At 25.2% G+C, this 21,582-nt stretch overlaps 2 protein-coding genes across 2 annotated transcripts in view; one reads left to right on the forward strand and one right to left on the reverse strand.

Moving 5' to 3' along the window:
• Window positions 1-84: 84 nt before the first annotated feature.
• On the forward strand, window positions 85-7,543 carry LOC145969693 (uncharacterized). The gene is made up of 3 exons (XM_083095856.1): window positions 85-693; window positions 6,251-6,386; window positions 6,633-7,543. The coding sequence occupies exons 1-3, from the start codon at window positions 639-641 to the stop codon at window positions 6,781-6,783; spliced, it is 342 nt and encodes a 113-aa protein (XP_082951982.1). The 5' UTR covers window positions 85-638; the 3' UTR covers window positions 6,784-7,543.
• A 1,389-nt stretch (window positions 7,544-8,932) lies between these two features.
• The window catches only part of Rudimentary (carbamoyl-phosphate synthetase 2, aspartate transcarbamylase, and dihydroorotase rudimentary), a 31,687-nt gene continuing 19,037 nt past the window's right edge, over window positions 8,933-21,582 (reverse strand). The window contains exons 14-26 of the mRNA XM_083096282.1: window positions 20,152-20,400; window positions 18,692-18,943; window positions 17,577-17,741; window positions 17,231-17,392; window positions 16,772-16,943; window positions 16,180-16,295; window positions 14,838-15,267; window positions 14,055-14,395; window positions 13,566-13,707; window positions 13,297-13,367; window positions 12,697-12,875; window positions 11,556-11,760; window positions 8,933-9,593 (exon numbers count right to left, since the gene is read on the reverse strand). Coding sequence (XP_082952408.1) covers window positions 9,396-9,593; window positions 11,556-11,760; window positions 12,697-12,875; window positions 13,297-13,367; window positions 13,566-13,707; window positions 14,055-14,395; window positions 14,838-15,267; window positions 16,180-16,295; window positions 16,772-16,943; window positions 17,231-17,392; window positions 17,577-17,741; window positions 18,692-18,943; window positions 20,152-20,400 — 2,682 coding nt within the window. The 3' untranslated portion in view covers window positions 8,933-9,395. The remainder of the gene's footprint in view (window positions 9,594-11,555; window positions 11,761-12,696; window positions 12,876-13,296; window positions 13,368-13,565; window positions 13,708-14,054; window positions 14,396-14,837; window positions 15,268-16,179; window positions 16,296-16,771; window positions 16,944-17,230; window positions 17,393-17,576; window positions 17,742-18,691; window positions 18,944-20,151; window positions 20,401-21,582) is intronic.

The raw sequence follows: 21,582 nt of genomic DNA on the forward strand, positions 1-21,582 counted from the left end.
ATTTTTTAGATGTTACTAATTAATAATAATTTGCAACGCATTTAAAAAAAATAACTAGGTATATATATATACATACTTTATTTATTTCATCTGTAAATACAAATCCACCAGATATTTGTTTGCAATAACATAATTTTTTCTTTTTTATCAGAAATTTTCTTATATAAAAACCATTAGACATTGCGCTGTCATGTCAATGTCATATCAAGATATGTATGTCTCGATCGTGGAATGTTAAATGGAATCAGAAATTGCACGATCCTCTCTCGCGGATCTTACACCGTGATGCTTCTATGAGGTTTCTCTTTCACTTTCTCCCTCGCTCTTCTTCAAGAATCACGAACGAGTACTCTGTCTTACTTTTTTAAATGTTTTCCCTCTCTCATACTCGTCGCCGTATTCTTTTTTCCATTCCTCCAACATCGTTCGTTCTGCCTTTTTGTCGCTCTCGTTGACGCCTCGCCAAGCATATTATACAACGACGTAGGTATGTGGCCGACAGTTTATCCCAGGATCTCGATCCGTTCGGGACGCGAAGGATTGGAAATTCTAAAACTGTGCTTGCTTGCTTCCTAACTAATTTTTTGTTCTCCGATCAAATCCACAACGAAAAACGAGGAAAGAAAAGTAATATAAAAATGGGAAAGTACGTTAGAAACATAAATGGCAGCGTAAAGACTACAACGACAGAAGGTAATATTCTAGTATGATAAGAAACGTAATATAAATGTGATATATAAATGAGGAGATAGTAGTATAAAAATATTACTATTTAATATACTATTTAATATAAAATTACTATTTAATACGTTATATAATCTTGATAGGACTTATCTATTAAAATTTGTATATAATTTGAGAAGTTTTAATATATTCTCTCCATTACATATATATATATATATATATATATATATATATATATAAAATATATATATACATTATAAATGCAGAAAGTTTGCAAATAAAATGCTAATAATGAATTACTAATAAATATAATTATTATTTTAACTAAAAAAATCTAGAAATTATTTTAAATATACAATAGATTTATTCAATACTATTGCGATAATTATGTACATACACGATAATAAATAATGTAATTATTAAAAAATAAAGATAATAATATTAATAATGTTTAGAATCTTGAAAAAACTAATTTCTTTTTTAAAAAGAAATTTAAATTTACTTTTTATTAAATAATTAGAAATAACATAAAATAATTTTATATATTGAAAAGATTTAAAAGTTATGACTGTTATAGTAATGGAAATAAAGATGTAATGAGTATATTTCTTTAAAATGCAAATAAATATTGCAAACTTATAATTATAATACTTATTATTCTCTGTAACGTGAGTAGATATTTGAATACATATTCAATTATTATCGTACTTGATTGTGTTAATTTATTCGATCAATTTGGAGTAAAATAAAAATTTAAATTTTGCTAATATGTGCAATATACAGAATGATATATAAAATGTATTTTATATCATTGTTGTTTAAAAAAATCTTATTAAATTAAAATATGCAAGGTGAATGAAAATATGTTATAACTCAGAAAAAATATAAATATAGATTTTTATAATAGCTTATGATTCATGTTTTACAATCATTGTGTGTTTTAAGATTAATAAGTTTTAGTTTCTTGTTAATCAATATTTTCAATAAACTTGGATTCCTGGGAAAGGAAAAATAAAATAAAACATCTGTTTCTTAAAAAAAGAATAAGAAAACATTTTATGTTGTTTTATCAACAGTTCCATTATTTGTTGATTTCAATATAATTAATTAATTATAATATTAATTAATTATATCTCAATATAATTAATTAATTATATTAAAATAAATAAATAAGGCACGCTTAGTTTACAATATTAGTTGTCAATACTTTGGTGAAAAAACGAAACATTTTTTTGTTCCAAAATTGTATTCTCTGTCTCTCCCTTCCTCTCTCTCTCTCTCTCTCTCTCTCTCTCTCTCTCTCTTTTTTCACTATATCTTATAAAAATAATCTTGATAACAAAATAAAATTCAAAATAAAATAGTATAATATTCAATGTTCTATTTTAAGCAAGAGACTTATCTTATCAGTTTTTTAAATCATCATTTTACAATATTTTAGAATTTTCAATTGATCTCTATTTTATTAAACTATTATAAGATTATATATTAAGTCTCAAGATTTTTTAATAATTAATTCTTTGGCAAGAACCTTGACTAGCATCATACATATCAAACACATTGCCAGTAGAAAAAGGTTAAAGCATACGAACATTCCGATCTATAAATCTGTTGATTGCACATTCAGAATTGCATCACGTGAGTCTTATGTTGATACGATGATTCGAGCTAAGTGAACTGGCATGCAACTATAACGCGAATGTATCAATTCGAATTAAAGTGATAATTTGATAAGAAGATATATGACCCGAAGAGGCACAATTGAAAATCTTAATACAAAATCTTGTGATCTTTTTGAAGAAACAATTTTGGAGAAACATTATTCCATAAAAAGCGGACATTTTACCGATAACATGTGCTTTAGAAGCTCCATATATAACTGATAATTGTCATAAGTCATAGTGAAATGTATTTAGGTCAAAAGAAGATTGTAATCGAATTTTCGAGCGCCACACTTAATGCTATATGTATAACTATAAATGTGCAAATTTGTGAAATTATTTAAATTCATAATATATCTTTTTGAAGTAGAATACAGTTTTTTTAGTTCTCGTGTATATTTAGCACGCAATATATCTTTTAATAATTTAATATATAAGCAAATAAATTCTTTTGTTTTTTTTAGATCTATACTTCTAGACAAAATTAACGCATAATTTTTTATCACTTTTTTTTAAAAGCTGATATTTAAATTTTTACAAAAAATTTTAAAGAAAAAGTGAAAAAAAATTATACGTTAATTTTGTCCAGAAGTATATTTGTGCAATTGGCCGAAAAATTTTCCACCTATTTTAAACTTTTGTTAAAATTTTATATTTTTTAATAAAACATATTACATTATTTTGTTTTCTTTTTTAAATTTAAAATAAAGTTTTAAATTAAATTTCCAATAAGAAAAATAAATAAATTTCAAAATAAATTTGCATCTTTTATTGATTTGTTTTTTAACATAATTTTATATAAAAAGTTGTACTTGCAATTTTTCTTAAATTGCAATACAATTTAGTTAAATATATACATACATAAACGAAATATAAAAGCACCAATTAATTTTTTTACACTTATTTAGATACTGAAATAAACTTAGCTTTTCTATTTAAGAAACAAAAAAAGAGATAACTACTCACCTATATATGTATGTGTATGTTTATATGTGTGTGTGTGTGTGTGTGTGTGTGTGTGTGTGTGTGTGTGTGTGTGTTTATGTATACACGTATATATACATACATATACATATATATACACACATATATATACATGTATGAGTGCATTTGTGTGTATAAATTTTCTAGATATAAATAATTAAATTATAATAGTCAAAGCATTATTATTTTTTAATTAATGTAACATAAAATAAAAATTAATAGATTGACTTAAAGTAATAACAATTATTATAATAAGGGAAAACAAATTTTATTTCTCTTTTTTCTTGTGCTTCCCATACCTTGACTCTTACTTTATTATTTCGTAGTAACATAAGTAACAAAATATTGTTCATACCGTCAATAAGGAAAATTTTTTTACGGTTATGCTTTTCTAAATATCGCAGACTGTAAAAATAAAATTGCTTATCATATAAGGATTTAACTACGCTTGTAACAATATATGAACATACATATGGATGTACCGATCATCGAATGTAATCAGATTGATATAAAAATATCAATTAATTAGTGTGTGCAAAACTACAGCAATATATTTATCGGATATATTACTACATAAAAAATATGTAAGCGTAAAAAGATGTAAGCTTTTCATGTTTTTTGGAGTTCAATTTTTGAATTAAATATGTTTTAATGTATATGATATAAAAACAACAATAATATATATTATAATTAATACAGTTTGAAAATAATTGAAGGTAATTCAAATAAAATATTCAATAATTATAATTTTTAATTTAATTGTAATTAATTTATATCTGACTATACAATATATATTTTATTAGTATTAAATACGGGTAAATAATAATACCCTTCCCACCATTCCCATCGTTTTAAAATAATTCATTTTAAATATATTTATATTTTATTGACAATATTAATAAATTATTAATTATATTAAATAACAAAATAGTATAAAAAATTAAATAAGCACATTAAACTTATAGAGACTACAGCAGCGTCACTTTAATTTGTATTAAATATAGGCATGTGTGCAACATATAGGAGAAACGCCTCCCATCTCAAGTTGCTCGTCTCTGATTATCTTAGCATGTGTGTGTGTGTGTGTGTGGTAAAGGCCTTTCTCTAGAGAATAAAATGATTATAACTAATGAAAGAAACTATAATGAACACTGTAGAACTGAAAATTGTGTAAACATGATGGAGCTTGTAATTAATGTTCTTTCGCGCAGTAATTTCTAATTTTCATTCTACCATCTTTAAATCGTTAAACAAAAAAAAACATTTATTTGCCCTAATATATGCACACGTTCGTTTTATATGCGTTTCTTAAACGTATCCAATGTTTTTTTAACCGTAAAGCATTAATAAGAAACGTTTCTATAGAAACGTTTTTAAAACGTTTAAAATAATTAAGGAAACGTATTTTTCACGTTTCTATAGGCAAAATAAAATAATTTTTAATTATTTTCAAACTATATTTCAAATTATATATACATATATACATACATATACACATACATACATACATATAAATATAAATATATATACAAGTAAATGTCTGGACAATTAACTGTCTGGCAAATAAACGAAATCCGTTCATTATCTATTTAAGTAAAATAAATCGTCATCTATTTAAGATGCATGTCCAATATGCATGTAAATATAAATAAAATTTTTAATTTTATACGAGGTAGATAAATTATAATCTAATATTACTGATTAAAACAATCAATATTACTAATTCTTTCAGTGAAATATTATTGATTTACAGTGCTATAATAATAACTGCTGTATCAGTGATTCTATTTACTGTTTTCACTGATAATATATTGATTCACTTTTAGAGAGTGTGTATAAATGCATTATTTTATTAATTCCATAAGAAAACAAACGTTTAACATTAAAAAAACATATTTTAAACGTTTTTTTTATCAGAAAAGAAACATATCTCTTAATGTTTTTCAAGTGGACATTTTAATGTTTTCAAGAATCGATTATGAAACACTTTGAAGAAACATTTTTGAAACGGTTTTGAAACGAATATGTGATACTTGGATATCCTCAATAATATATTCTCTCAATAGTATATTGAAACATTATATTTGTGTTATACTAAAATATAACAAAGAGTAATGTTTTGTTGTATTATTGATAAAATTTTTTTCTATTGTATATAACTTGATTTATATTTAAATATTTTACACTATTATATTCATATAATATTCCTCATTTAAAACACATTGATTGATATTAAAAATTTTGTAGCAGAAAACACTGGCTACCATATGTGATTAAAGTATTGACATCATGATTGGTAGATACATAATATTATGAATAATGTTTATATTATGTACATATTATATCGCACGTGAGTGTTACTATGATTTAAAAATTATGAATAATGTTTACATCCATAATTATATAAAAAACATCGGTTTTCCTTTATTGAATATTATTATTAAATGATTCTTAATTTTCGGTCATTACCATTTCTTCCCATCTTCGGATATTGCATTTTTTTATATACTTTATAATGATTATAAAAAAACGGTGCACACATTGGCCATAGTTAAAAATATCTACAAAATAATATTTTTCATATTATAGTATCTTCCTTAATATTATTAATAACTGTAATATATAATAGCGTATGCCCGCGCACGCACACACAGATGAGTTGCTCATTTTTCACCATACATTTATTTTACTATGCCAAGTAACATATATTTTTTTCTCTCTATCATTCTTTAATAACTTTATAATAACAATTAAATGTTACTAAAAAATTAAAATTAAGCTGGAAATATTTGTTTCTGTCGATGATAAAAAAATTTCGAACGACTATAAAACACAACACGCAACAACTTATTTATTAGTAAAAAATCAACACTTTTTCATACATAACTCGAAAAACATTGCATTTTTTAAAATTCTTTTAGCGTATATGCTCACATCGGAGGTATCTTTCACTGCCGAAGAAGAAGATGCGATTGTTTTGATAGTAGTTGTGATCGGTATCATCATCGCTATAATGGTGTTATTCTCGATGGGTATCTTTATAGATTGTAAACATCAGTACGTAAAAATAATCATTTACCTTTGCACTAGTATTTCATTTTCAAAACATCTGCATTTCGTTAAACAGCCAATTTTCAGCGAACAATAGCAAAAAATTATTATTTACATTACGCAGAATGTTTTCTTCTATTTAAGTAAGATTGTAAACTGGTCAATATAATATAATATATTTATATATGTGCTATCAAATTCTGCAAAACGATAATAAAATTAATAATAATTACATAATGAACAATATTACAGGAAGACAGATTCTATGAAAAGAAGAAAACTGAGATTGAAAATGCCTCCATTAACACGAAGAAGTCGAAAAGACGAAGTGAAAGCTTTAGCTTCGGATATGTGTCCGAACGCTAGCGATATGGAGTTCAGAACAAGAGATGTTATAGTCTGATGTATTTAGGACAATCATTACTTCATAAAGACTTCAATAAAACTTTAAAAATTATATACTTTATACGATGACAAGTAACTAAGTATTCAATATTGAAATGTTGAGAAGCATTCAATCCCCGTCATTAAAATACTATTTATATATTTTTAAAGATATTTAGTAGGAATAAATTTTGTAGGAATAAATAAACTTAAAAGAAACTACATATATATATTGCTTGTTTGCAACGAGCAACTTTGATTACGTCAAATTACAAGATATTATGCGGATTAATAATATTATATCGCACGTGAGTGTTACTATGATTTAAAAATTATTATTTATCTAGTTGAATTTGCACTAGACTGCCGCAATCGCGATTTTGTTATATTTGAATTTGTGATGAATGAATTTATGGTTATATTTATTGACACTTTATAATTTGTAAAAGATCTATATTATTAATAATAACTATATATAAAAAATACTTTTATTTATAATTATTATATCTATAATAAATTGTAGAAAATCAATCAATATAATTATTAAAAAAATCATTCAATATAAGTTTTATTTAATATCAAGTTATTGTTCTATAACACTTATTAAGAAATATGTCAACATAAATATGTAGCAATAAGTAAATAGCATTTGCCAAAGAATGTACATGTAAATTATTACGTTTCCATTAGCAATATATAATTATAGAGAAATATTTTATGGTTAAACAATAAAAAAATAAAAATGATAATAATATAATAATTGTAATAGCGACACTGTACATATAGATCCAAATATCATAATATATGAATAATATAGATATATAAGATGCATTTTTTGAATTATTTTATTGTTTTAATTGCATAATATAATACAAATGGTATTATATCTATAGTAATAAAAATTTTGTTAACTATAGTCTTTTTTGTAAAGATTAAATGCAATAGCTTTTAAGCACAATTCATTGTAATATAAAAATATTTGATATTTATCATTATATTGATAATGTAGAATTAAATGTATATATTGTAAATAAAATGTATATGATTTTATACATATTTACGTATACATATATATACATACATACATATATATATATATATATATATATATATATATATATATATATATATATTACTTCGTGATTATATCAAAAATTACATATTGTTACAATGATATTTATAATATATTATCATAATAATCAATATATGTATAGGACAATCGGTATCAACATATAGTATCAACATAATGCAATAAAATGTAATAAAAATATAACATAAAGGAATAATTTATGGCAGTAATTCGAATCGCAACAAATTGTATCAGTAATTATAAATTAATTATATACAATTATAGTTTCATTTACTTATTTTCTTTATTTAATTTTACATCGTCAGCTTGTAAAATCAATGATTGAGAAATTCTGACTTTTTTTGTATATAAGAAGGGCTAAGGTAATGATTATAATATTTGTGTAATAGAATAATCAAAATAAATTACAAAATTATTTCTGAAATTTACGAAAATTTATAAAGTGTATTATATTATTAAGGTATATATGTTATGTGTATATTTTGTAATTGTATAAATATTATTATAAGCTTTATTGCTTAATATATTATTTGATATAATATATTTATTTAGCATTAATCTTTAAAAATTTATGTAATTTACGTAATATATCGCAACAGAACTCGCATAAATATAGCAATAAGCATTAAAAGGTGTTCAATAAAAGTATATATTTATGTACACATCTCCTCTGTTATTTTCTATCTTTATATAAATACCAAAGATTTTACAATTTTTAAAACTGAATAATATACAGCATAATAAATTTTGAGATTTGTATGAGCACACATTATCTTTATTATTTATTATTTATTAAAATATTTATTTATTATTTATTAAAAAATTAATACTTTTCATTGAAATACATTATTACAATTTTTTATTACTATTGAAATATTTTTTTATTATCAACTTATTATTTACGTTTCATTATATTTTAATTACTTACCTCAGACGAGATTTGAACCTACTGCTTATTTCATCTGAAACTCGAGTTAGATATTCAAACATTATACATACACGCACGCAATAAGTTAAAAAATTTTAAAAGTTAATATAATATTCTTTCAATTTTTTATCAATAAAATTTTCTATAAAATTTTTATTACAATATATTTATTAAAATACTTTCTTCATTGCTTTATATCATATTAAAAAATATAATTACATGCATAAGTAAATTATTACTGAAATAATTATTGTAAATTACATTGTATATAATATTTAATCAAAAATAATATAGAAAACAGAAATTATTTTAAGAAAAAAAGTTTATCGTTTTATAAAGAAAATTTTATAAAGAAAATTTATATAAAATTACAATTTACGTAATATGTTATTAACATAATATGTCGTTAGAGTTATATCAGTATGTTTTTAGTTAACTTCTTTATAAATCTTGTTATTAAATCATTATCGTGATAGTGGAATGTCGGAATTTAGCTTTTGGCTTTCAGCGCATCACAGTTTGAAATTTTTGAATTTAAATATTTTCTGAACATTATTGATCTCGATAATAGGTTTTTTAATTCACAAGAGACACAGAAGAGACAATGATTAGATCAAGCGCGTCCGAGAACCATTGCCAGCAATGCCATACGCACGTAGACTCCATTTTCAGCTTGTCGAAAGTAAGCAGCTCGTGGATCGGTATCAAACTCCGTATTTATTTCAAAGACACGTGGCAGAGGATGCATTACCGCCATTCTTCTCTTTGCACGAGACATTAGTTGCGGGGTGACAATGAAATGTCCGCACATCTGCATGTGATAATTTTGTAGAGATATAATATTATATAAGCTAGTTTAAAAGTTATTATAAAGTACGTAAAGTTTAACTTGAGATAAAATTATAATTATGCTAATCATGTATTGTGTTAATTATGTATTGTTAATAATTTCTAACAATTTATATATATATCTTTCGTCTACATTTTTTACTAAAAGAATGATTACTTTTGAAAAGAAACACTGCACATATTACTTATTAAGGCTATGCATATTACATATACAATAGTATGTAATATCCCAGAAAACAATTTGTCGCCAAATTAACATCAAATGCGTTCAAAATTTGATGCCAAATATTATAGCATTTGTGTCCATAATAAGTTCATGTTTTGCTAGCAAACCTTGCTGACAAAACCTGACAGCGATCCGATAAAAGCTTGCTAATATACTTAATGTCAAATTGTCGGCAAAAACCGATCAAGATCTGCGCAGGAAAGTTTAATGACAAATTATCAGGAAATTGTGAGCAAACCTTGACATTCCAAAGCCATTTAAATTTGATGTTCATGGATATTTAATTTCCAGTTTCTATTCTTTTCTTTTTAAATAACTGACATTATTTATATGTGTACAAAAATTTTATTTTATAAATATGATATATATTGTAATATATATAATATATAAGTTATATTAAAATTTTTGTTTCTGATAAATGAATATTAGATAGATAATATTTTACTTATAAAAATATATAAAATTTAGTCAATTAGACATTTGTGTGTCTTTCTAATTATATACGTCTCTATAAGACGTTTATTTAAAGCTCCATTAACCGCTTACTACATTTAAAAAATGTCTATTAAATGTTTCTTATTAAGATGTCCTCGATAAAATCTATATACAATTAACTTATTTATATTCGGCAATAGGAATATTTCAATAACACACAATAAATTGACTATTTCCCATTTATCCGTTTAATTTCATATAATTTGTTTATTACCCCCAGATAGCCAAATGCAATGAGGTTGCTGTCATGTTGCCAATAATTGTTGAAGCAACTAATTTTAACAAACTAGAGACGAGGTGAGACAGCGTTATGTCTGTTACGTTGAACTCACATGAATTCATGTGCTAATAACAGCAAATTGATTGCAACGTGTCAGCATAATGCTGACATGTTGTAGACAACGTAATATACCAATATTGCAGACCATTTGCTTCGTTAATTGATTGCATGTAGAAGCAGACATATAGCTGCATTCGTAACGCATTCTATTTCGATGTCAGCAAGCATACTGCAAATATATAATAATATATGCAATGCATTTGTTTGCTGAATATGTCATATCAAGCTTGGCTATCTGGATAATATTCTGAATTCCAACAAGGAATGGAGATTATTAAACAAATTATTTTAAGTTAAGTCAGTTTATCAGAAATTAAACTGACCAAAAAAATATACTTTGGATCTTATGTTAGTATCAGTCCTTCATATCCATTTCATGAAAAATTGAATATGAGTTAGTTAAACTTGATGTCGCCGCAAAGCGAATTTGAGTTGCTTCAGAATATCAAAATTTGCTCACAATTTGTTGACAATTTGCCGTCAAACTTCCCTGCGCAGATCTTGCTCGATTTTTACCGACAATTTGATGTCAAGCATATTAGCAAGCTTTGCTCGCTTTTTGCTGTCAATTTGCTATCAGGTTTTGCCAATAAACTTTGTTCGGTTTTTGCTGTCAATCTGCCATCAAAATCTGTAATAGCAACTCTTATACACAAATTGTGGCCTTTTTGCTGACAAGAATTTGTAGCAAGCCTTGGCAAAATCTGTTCGAGCAAATTGGCTGACTGGGATTATACATACATACATACCAATTGTACTTACAGAAGATATTTTACACAAAAGAATGAATATATAATGAATAAAATAGTGGATCTTTTATTATAGATTTAATAAAACTCGAATAAAATGTTTTAAAGACCCACCTGATGGTATTCCTCTTGTGTAGTAAAACGTTCACGTTGTATTCGTGTCATGTAAAGAACATCTGTATCGGGTAAGGCATCTCCCAAGGTCGAAAACTTTTCTTGGGAAATTTGACGTTCGGCTACATAATTAATAATATGATCTGGCATACCTAGGCCAGGTGGACTCACGTAGCGAAGCTCCACGTTGTACAGAGTCAGCAATCTGCATCAACATTAGGATTTAGTAAATGATGCGTGTGAAAAGAGAATATTTTTAAATAAATAATTGCACGGAAAGATAATTGGGATACACGTAATACATCTATCTAAATTATAATTTATCTAAAATTATAATTTTTAAATTTATGTTCGTGAATAAATTTAACATTTTTTCAAAATCCTATTTATTCCATTAATTGGAATTATATATATTATTTAACTTTTATTAACACTGAATTATTATTAGTATATTTCTCTATAATGTATTTATAAAACAATAAAATTTATTTTTTAAGATATTACATTTCTCTACGATTTGACAAAATTTATATTTTAAATTTAAATTTTGTTATTATATGTACATGTGTTCAATATTTAAAAAATTTTTATTATTTATTATAAATATTAATCATGCTTGGATTCGTTACAATTGTGCATGTAGTAATTTTATTTTTACACTATTTTATAACACACAATTTTAATTTTTTTTATCAGAGATTCTCTAGTAAATTTAAAATTGATTTTCCTTTAAAAGTACCCAAAAATTTATTTTTATGTATTATTGTAAATATTTCATCATCAATATATGTTAATGATAGTACATGAAAATAAATTTGTACAATAATAAATTTATATATATTTATATATAATATATATATTTTATATATATATATACATATATATATATATATATATATATATATATATATATATATATATATATATATACGTGCCTGTATGATATTGTTTATAATATGTATTAAAATGCATAATACACTCTTATAGGTTACAATATTCATAGTTATAGAAAATATTTATTTTTTAGTTAGAGAAACATTTGATTAGCACTGCATAATAATATATAATATTTCATTTTTTATCATTTCTTATTAACTATCTTATAATCGGAAATCGAACAAATTGCTTTGGTCGCACCAACCTTGCAAGAGAATGAACGGTCCTGCCGTGTTTCAAATCTCCTACCATCGTAATTGTAAGGCCATTCACAGTTCCGAATTCGTCTCTAATTGTAAAAATATCGAGCAACGCTTGAGTTGGATGTTCGCCAACTCCGTCACCAGCGTTTAACAATGGTTTTCTACAATGTAGAGCTGCTCTCTGTAAATTATTATTAGTATATGGCAAAATATTGAAAAAGTGTGTATATATATATATGTGTGTGTATGTGTGTGTGTGTGTGTGTGTGTGTGTGTGTGTGTGTGTGTGTGTGTATGTATTTCTTATATTTGTAAATTGTAATTTATATACATTTACAAAAGAAATATTAAAAAATATAAATAAATCTATATTATTATCACTCACACACATACGCAGAAATTGTTTAGTTTTAGATTATTAGGAAAAATAATTAGAATTGAATATTAAAAATTTTAGAAATAAGATTATCATGTATACATATAATTATAATATAATTATATGTATACATATGTATATATATTATAATTATAATATAATTATAATATATTGAAAAGTTAACTTTAAACACATACACATATTTATGTGTAATTTTAATACTTACAGCTACTGCGCCTGGCTCCGAATGTCTGAGTACAACCACATCCGCGTATCCTGCCATGACTGCTATAGAATCTGCAAAAGTAACAATTCAATAAAACTCTCATTGAATATGTGATGAATTATAAAAGCTTAATTAATTATACATTATCCTCATTGTTTTACACATTGAGAAAATTATAATAGAGGCATTTTTCAGAAAATTATAATAGAGGCATTCTTCCGTTCTTTACATCGAATTGTGTTTTTGTTGCAAAATTTCTGTTTACAGACCTTCTAAGGTTTCTCCTTTTTTTACTGATGATGTAGAACCATCCATATATATCACGCGACCACCAAGACGTTCCATGGCAGCAGCAAAACTGCATGATGTTCTCGTGCTAACTTCATAAAAGATTGAAGCCATAATTTTTCCCTAATCATAAATAATACTTATATAACTTTTTTTAATGAGAAAATAAACAGATTTGTATATTATTTAGAACCAAGACGGTATTGTAATAAATTTTCTAATAGAGAGAGAGACTTGATATATATTTTCAAAATTATTCATAAATAAGTTTGTTACATATATCAATGTAGCAATATATGCATACAAGACAAATGTAAAATCAATATTAACAATATACATACATACATACATATATATATATATATATATATATATATACTATTTAATATATTTAAAATATTGATAAAATTTCATAACAACATCACAGTATTTATATAAGTTTATAATCTTTAAATGCCTTTAACATTTACCTTTAAAATATGGTCTAATGGTCGCTCTTTCCTAATAGCATTTCGGAAAGTCTCCGCAAGATGAAATATATCTTTTAGTATTTCTTTGTTAAATATATCTACAGTAAGTATATGATGTCCAATTAGACTGCTGCTTGCATGGACGGTTGGAACAGATGCGACAGCAGAAGTAAGAAGATTCGAATTACTATCGCTTTTGTATCTGGTGACATTGCTAATTGGCAATGGTGAGACAGTCCTTTGAGAAGGTAATATTTTAGAATGTTCTCTTGTTTCACTATCTAGCACGAAATGTACACTCGACTTGTGCGATGCCAGTTGTAGAGGATGCGTAAATGACTCTAATAATAATAATAATATGGAAAAATTAATTTATAGTATAGCATTATATTTCATTGTCTATAAATTGTTTGATTTTTACAATGGCAAAAAATGCAATGCGAAAAGTAATATTCGTATTGCATTTGGTTTCTTATTCATATAAATTTTACTCGATTTAAAAATGTTGCTACAATATATCTTAATGTTATTATACACACAGACAATTAAATACATATGTATAATGTGTGCATTTATGTTCTTACAAAAAATAAATATACAAAATATCAATTGAAAGAAATTATTCATGCAAAATGGAAATCTTTCATTATGTGGTATGTAACTAGACAAGATAAATTTTTATTAATAGAATTTTAGAAATGTAATAATATTAAAATTTTTTCCAAAAATTTTTTTATATTATTCATTAGAACAAAATTAGCAATTCTCTTAGCATTATCATACCAATTCGTTCCTCCTCATACAAATCAGCGACATGATCAGCATGTATGTTAGATTTTTCATAATTTGGCGATAAAAGACCGTCCAATAGTGACAATGGTTTATAGATGGCATCTGTGGACTGGCTGGATGTCATCGGTATATGATGCGTTGGTGGAATTTTTGTCTTGTATTGTATATCCCTAATATTTTGACCGAATCCAGGATTTACCAAAACTTTTCCCTCGACGTAAGCAACCTCACCTCTCAAAACTACTCTATGCACGGAACCGTGAACCTTTATACCAGCAAAAGGCGTCCACTTTGATTTGCTAAATGGCATTGCTTCCGGAATGGTCCATTTGTCATCTAAATCGATTTCGACATATGTGTTACGCTGATCAGGAATACCGAAAATTCTTTTAGGATTTCGGTATAATCTGTCAATAATGTCCTGCGTAATAAACAAATACAACGATTTTCGTAATAATTCAATATTTTGTATATACTTTTATATATTTTAACTTATTACATAATTTTTCTATTAGAGAGAGAGAGAGAGAGAGAGAGAGAGAGAGAGAGAGAGAAGGAAAGAAAGAACGTTCATACATTTTTATCTTATTTTTTATATAAATTACAAAAATATTACTTTAATCAAATAAAAAATTTACAATATTGAAACTATAAATTTAATATATAAAAAGTGATTGAGATAAAAGAGCGTGTTTCCCATTTTTACGTTAGTAGTACAAATAAATCTGTGCGATATTTATCAAAGATTTATCATTTACATAAGAAAATTATGCTCATTTGTAATAATTTGGACGTAAAAATACATAATTATATTTAAAAGAAAATTTTAGAAAATTCCTTTTTTTGTATCAATTTAATGTATGTATATCACATAGCGCATAAAAAAGAAATAGAAATTTTAAATGTTATTAAAATCATACGTATATTAAATTTGAAATATCATATTATTTTAATTATAAAGTTTTTTCTAATTAATTATTCTCAATATCTTATCAAAAATAAAATAAATTTCTGACAAATTACTTTAGGCTCCGATTTATTACGCAAATTAGAATATAAATTATCTCCGAATAAAAAAATTGTGACAATAATATATCTGTGTACATACAATTTAATTGAGGAAATTTTCTTTACAACAAATTTTTTTTTAGATATCTTGATTTGTTACATCATGTTAAGTATGAACATTTATCTTCGAATCAGAGAATGACGTACAGATATAACAGTCGCATTCGTTATCAAGAGTGAAATGCTTATCGGCATTCTTTACCCGTTACGTCAGCTAAACAACATTAAAAGTAATAATACAATAAATAATTGAAAAATAAAATACCTCCATAGTCAATCTTCCTTCATGCACACTGTTAAGTAACAGTGGTAGCATAGTTTCTAATCCAGGAAATCCTGGCGGTGGTTTCTCAGAAGTCTTTTCTTGCGCAGTGTGTGGAGCTTAAATACAAATTGACATTTCAAAACTAAGATAGCGAGAAATAAGATGGGGATTATTAATGTCATTTCTCGCTAAAAATGATTTATTTGTTTTTATTTGAATAAATTATACACATACATACAAACAGTATAATTTTGTAAATTATCAAAAGATTCATTTTTATCAGAACACTAATTGCATTTTATTTCTAAATAAGTGCAAATATTCGATCTAATATCAATATCTCAGAACAAAAGAAATACTCTTGTATGTCTTAAAAGCAAAATAAAGTAGATGTTATATGAACATGGAACATTCATCTTTTTATCTTTATAGAATTATAGAATAATGTTGATTGCTATCATTTCAAGATATTGTTGTATTTATTTTACTTTTTAATTATACAGCGCAAATTTGAATTTAAAAAATACAATTTAAATCACGTAATTATAGTTACAATCCAAATTAGAGAAATAATAATAAAATATTCACATACCATGGTCGGTTGCGAAACAATCAATAACATTCAAATTATCCCAAAGAGCCTGTTGGTCCTCTTTTGTCCCCAGAGTGGGTCTTACCTGACCTCTTTTGCTGCCTATCCGATCCAAGTCATCTTGGCAAAGAAATAAGTGATGTGGACATACCTCACACGTAACTGCCAATCCCTTCAAGAATATATACAATATATAGGTGAGGGTTGATATCTCTCTAGAGAAATACTTCTTAATTTAAAATCCAACAATAATTTTAAAAATATAAATTTTTTAACATTTTTTTCAATATCAAACATAAAATTTATAATTACCTCAAAAAATCAACTTTAATCTAGCGCTCATTTTTATTATAATATATTATTACAATTACGCTGTTTGCTAAGTATTTTTTATATAAATACTTGGTTTCATAATTTAATTTGATTTCTTTTGTTAATAGACGTTGTTAATATACTCACATGTTCCTTGGCAGCGCGTATAATTTCTATTTCCTCCTTTCGTGCTACATGACATATATGAATCGGTCTATTATGTAAACTTGCCAGCAAAAGGACCGCAGCTGTAGTTTGTCCTTCCGCGTGCACGCACAAAGGATATTTTTTAGGCCAGCTTTCGAAATGCTGCAAAAAAATAATTTTACATTATGCAAATATTAATATAAATTTTAGGATAATTATTTTATGTACGTGAAAAATATATAAATAAATATATATGTTTAATTTAATAAACATGTTAAATAAACTAGACTTGCTAACGCACATATAGATACACATATATTGATAATCTGTTTGATGATTTTCATACCTTGATCCAAACAGTGAGATCCATGAGACGAAGTGTCGTAAACGTTTCGTTTAGGTACATTTTCAGAGCAGCAGCGTGTGGTGCTATTTCTCGTATGATATTATAATTGTCTGATGAGGCGCCGATAAAGAGCGCGTAATCGCAATGTGAACCAGCTGCAGCTCGCTATTTCAGCATGAATAATATAAATAATCAATATCTTTTTTATTATAACAAATTATTTTAAATATGACTTAATCGAAATTTTTCTCATATTGTGAAACTATTTATAATTTTAGATAAGAAAATAAAGCTTTTTCCTTAGATAAATGAAAAATATACGTAATGAAGCTAAAAGCTAAAATATTTAAGATATCTATTTTGCGTGCTCATTAATAAATAAACATATACATATCTAAATGTTCTTTTTTAAATATAAACAAGTTAATAATGTTTGCATAACGATAAAAATGTGTCACTTCTTAAGTTATTGTTATTTTATGATACCATGATGTTAAAATTCGATTCGCTTGCTTCAGCGACTGTACTTTTGAAATACTTTTTATATTATAGTTATTTCCTCCAAACCATTTTATTAGTTTAATAATGAGTTTCCTGAATACTTGTAAGTAAAATATTTTTCTTAATGGTCTAATTATATTATCCTGTTATTCGTCTTATTATGTCATAATGAGATAAATAACAACAATAGTTTCAAAAGTTTTAGAATTTGGCATGTACATGTTCTCTTTGGCATCAGCAAATATATTAAACGTTTTGACGTTTCTTTATTGTGCTTAACATTATACATCCGAAATGTTTATAATTGCGTACATATAGCATACAGATTTATCTATTTAATTCTAATTATGAAAATTGCTTTGGTCATTTGCATTGCATATCTTCATTATGAACGCCCGCGTGTACATATATAATTGGTAAATAATATATACGTATACATATATATATATATATACATATATATATATATATATATATATATATATATATATACGATATTTTTCTTGCTTGATAAAGAAAACGATGCATTTGTAATATTTTTGCACTAATGTAAAAAATTATTTTTCATATTATTTGTAAAAATAAATTTTGCTGGAAAATGTATAAATTCTTACTTCTTTGGCAATGGCAAAAGTCTGATGATCCACTACCGCTGGATTGGTATTGGGCATTGCAAAGATCATTGTGATGCCTCCGGCGAGCGCTGCCGCGGTACAAGAAGCAAAATCCTCTTTATGGATCGCTCCAGGATCACGAGTATGTACATGCACATCAATGAGGCCGGGCAGTCTGATCATCCTGCGCGACGACACACAATCGATATAGGTTTTCATCTGCGGTGCTTTTCCACCAATCATTCTCATCGCCTATATAGAAAATAAAAGAGTACATAAAAAATCGTACGTTGTCATTTATGCATACCTGCAGATATGTATTTATATTACACAATTACATAATCTATTTGCAAGTAATGAATAATAAATGACTGTATATAGCAATCGTCATATAAATGATGTATTTGAATAATTAGAAATATTGTTTCTCTTGATACAAAATTATTTATGTGAGAATGAGTAAAAATTGATTTATATTTTCTAATTATATAATTTTAACATGATTAAATGTATCATTATTTTGTACAAAATTTAAAATAAATTTTAATAAAAATAATGATTTTTTTATATAAAACTTATTTTTCCCAATATTTTTACCAAAAACTTAAATAGGCATATGATTAATCTATATATTCTGTAATTAATCTGTATATCTATAATTTATCTGTTTTTTTTTCAACGTGGATGTGCTACATCTAGAAAATTAGTTATTTCTTTAAGCTAACTTTGAAAAGAATATTATCAATTATAATTAAAAGAATTAATAATCTTGAAACAATTATTTTTACTATTTTATATAAAACTTAAGTAAAAATATATTTTCTATACCTCATAATTTTATTACGATATGATTAGAATTTATGTGTGCGTACGTGCGTGCGCGCGTGCGTGCGTACGTGCGTGCGTACGTGCGTGCGTACGTGCGTGCGTGCGCGCGCGCATATGTTATGCATTTTTATTAAAAAAAAAGCTAATAGCTGTTTTTGAAACATTAACAAATACATAAATATCAAATATAGATTTGGAATATTTAATTTTTAGTCGTAAAATATTTCTTTCTGTTTTGTATAAATGATCACATTTTGCGTTTTAGGTATAAATAAAAATTGTGATAGATGTTCTATAAATTTAAATATAATCTTAAAATATGTAATTTCTGGATGTAAATTTTACACTTAAAGTATCTTATCTAATGTGAGCCAAATTATACAAGTAAGAGAATGAGTAATATAATTATTTATCAAAACTGATCTTTGATCACTGACGTAAGAGTGATATAGAATGTAGTTTTAAATGAGACAGTAATGGTTATCTACATTAATTTTTTTGCTCGTTATATTTCCAATTTGATTTTTTGAAATATATTTAGTAACTTAAATTTTTAATGTTTATACATATTTATTTAAAATACTTACAATATATCATTTAATACTTCTGCAGATTTGAATTTAAATACTTACCTCGACTAGAAGCTTCGCACATTTAACATCCGTAATTAAAGGTACGGAATAATCAACTGCTAGTCTTCTTGTCCGATAACCATGTGTCATAAAATTGGAAACGCGTCGAGCACCACCATTTCTCATTGGCAGATTAATAACAAGATCAAATTGCTTTTTTGACAAAAAGTCAGCTAGATGTCGAAGCTCACTCGGACTAGAATCTTCGTTCACGGCGATATTTTCAAACGTCCATTGTACTGGTTCTACCTGTATTGTAAAATCTTATTATAAGATATAACCAAAAAATTGAGATAATCGCTTATAATTATGAATACTCATAAATTATAAATGTATGAGATGTACGAGAGACAAATGTATGAGATTATATATATATATATATATATATATATATATATATATATATATATATGTCGCCACTTTTTACGTGTTTTCCATCTTCTAAAAACAGCAAACTTATTTTTCCCATTGAAAATAATTAAGAGAACATTGAGACATCCTATTTGAGAAATACCTATTTGTAATTATGCATTATTCCAAAATTAATCTGCAATTCGTCGAGTTATTCTGGTAAGAGTTTGACGCATAGATTAGATAACACATGATCACATTTTTATCCACGTATTATTATGTGTGATGTCACAAAAGACGAATTAAACTTACTTACTATATCTTTATTGTGCATTACTATAATTCTAAGAAATAATATCACATAATTTGAATGTGTTTTGTGAGTATATGTGTGAGTGAGTGGATGTGCGCGTATGTATAGTTCTGCGCATGTAACTTGTAATTATTACTTCAGTATGGTAATAGCTTTATTTTGATGTTATGAGATTTTATGATAATATTGGTAGGGGATTTTTCTTATTTAACGCTATTGTGGCAATGCTTTCTGCAAACATGTTATTTGTATTTATAATATATATATTGTATAATAATATATGCAAAACTATAGTATATTATTATTATTATAACATTATTATAAATAAAATGAAATTATAATAATATCATGAAAATCAACCAATTTTCATAGCAAAATAATGAATCTATTGTTATATACAACTGGCCTACATTTATTTTAATTTCCTCCTATAATAATCCCTCCCCCTCCCCCTATCTCTCTCAAACTATATATATATATATATATATATATATCACATTATACTTTATTTAAAATACATAATTTCATATTATATTTATATAATATAATAAGAAATATTTATATTATATATATACATATATATTTTTCTATTTTATTTATATAATATAAATTTTATGCGATGTTTTAATAAGTACTAATATGAAAATAAAAAAAACAGAATTATTAATAAAAGTAACTTATGGCTTAAACATATTGTCTTTATAATTATTATGTTATATTAAATATTATAATTATAATTATATATGAACCAGCCCATGATGATAAGA

Source organism: Camponotus vicinus, unplaced genomic scaffold (assembly GCF_025532165.1).
Source record: "Camponotus vicinus isolate PSW18456_S1 unplaced genomic scaffold, iyCamVici1.0 SCAF_4, whole genome shotgun sequence".
Taxonomy (NCBI): Eukaryota; Metazoa; Arthropoda; class Insecta; order Hymenoptera; family Formicidae; genus Camponotus; species Camponotus vicinus.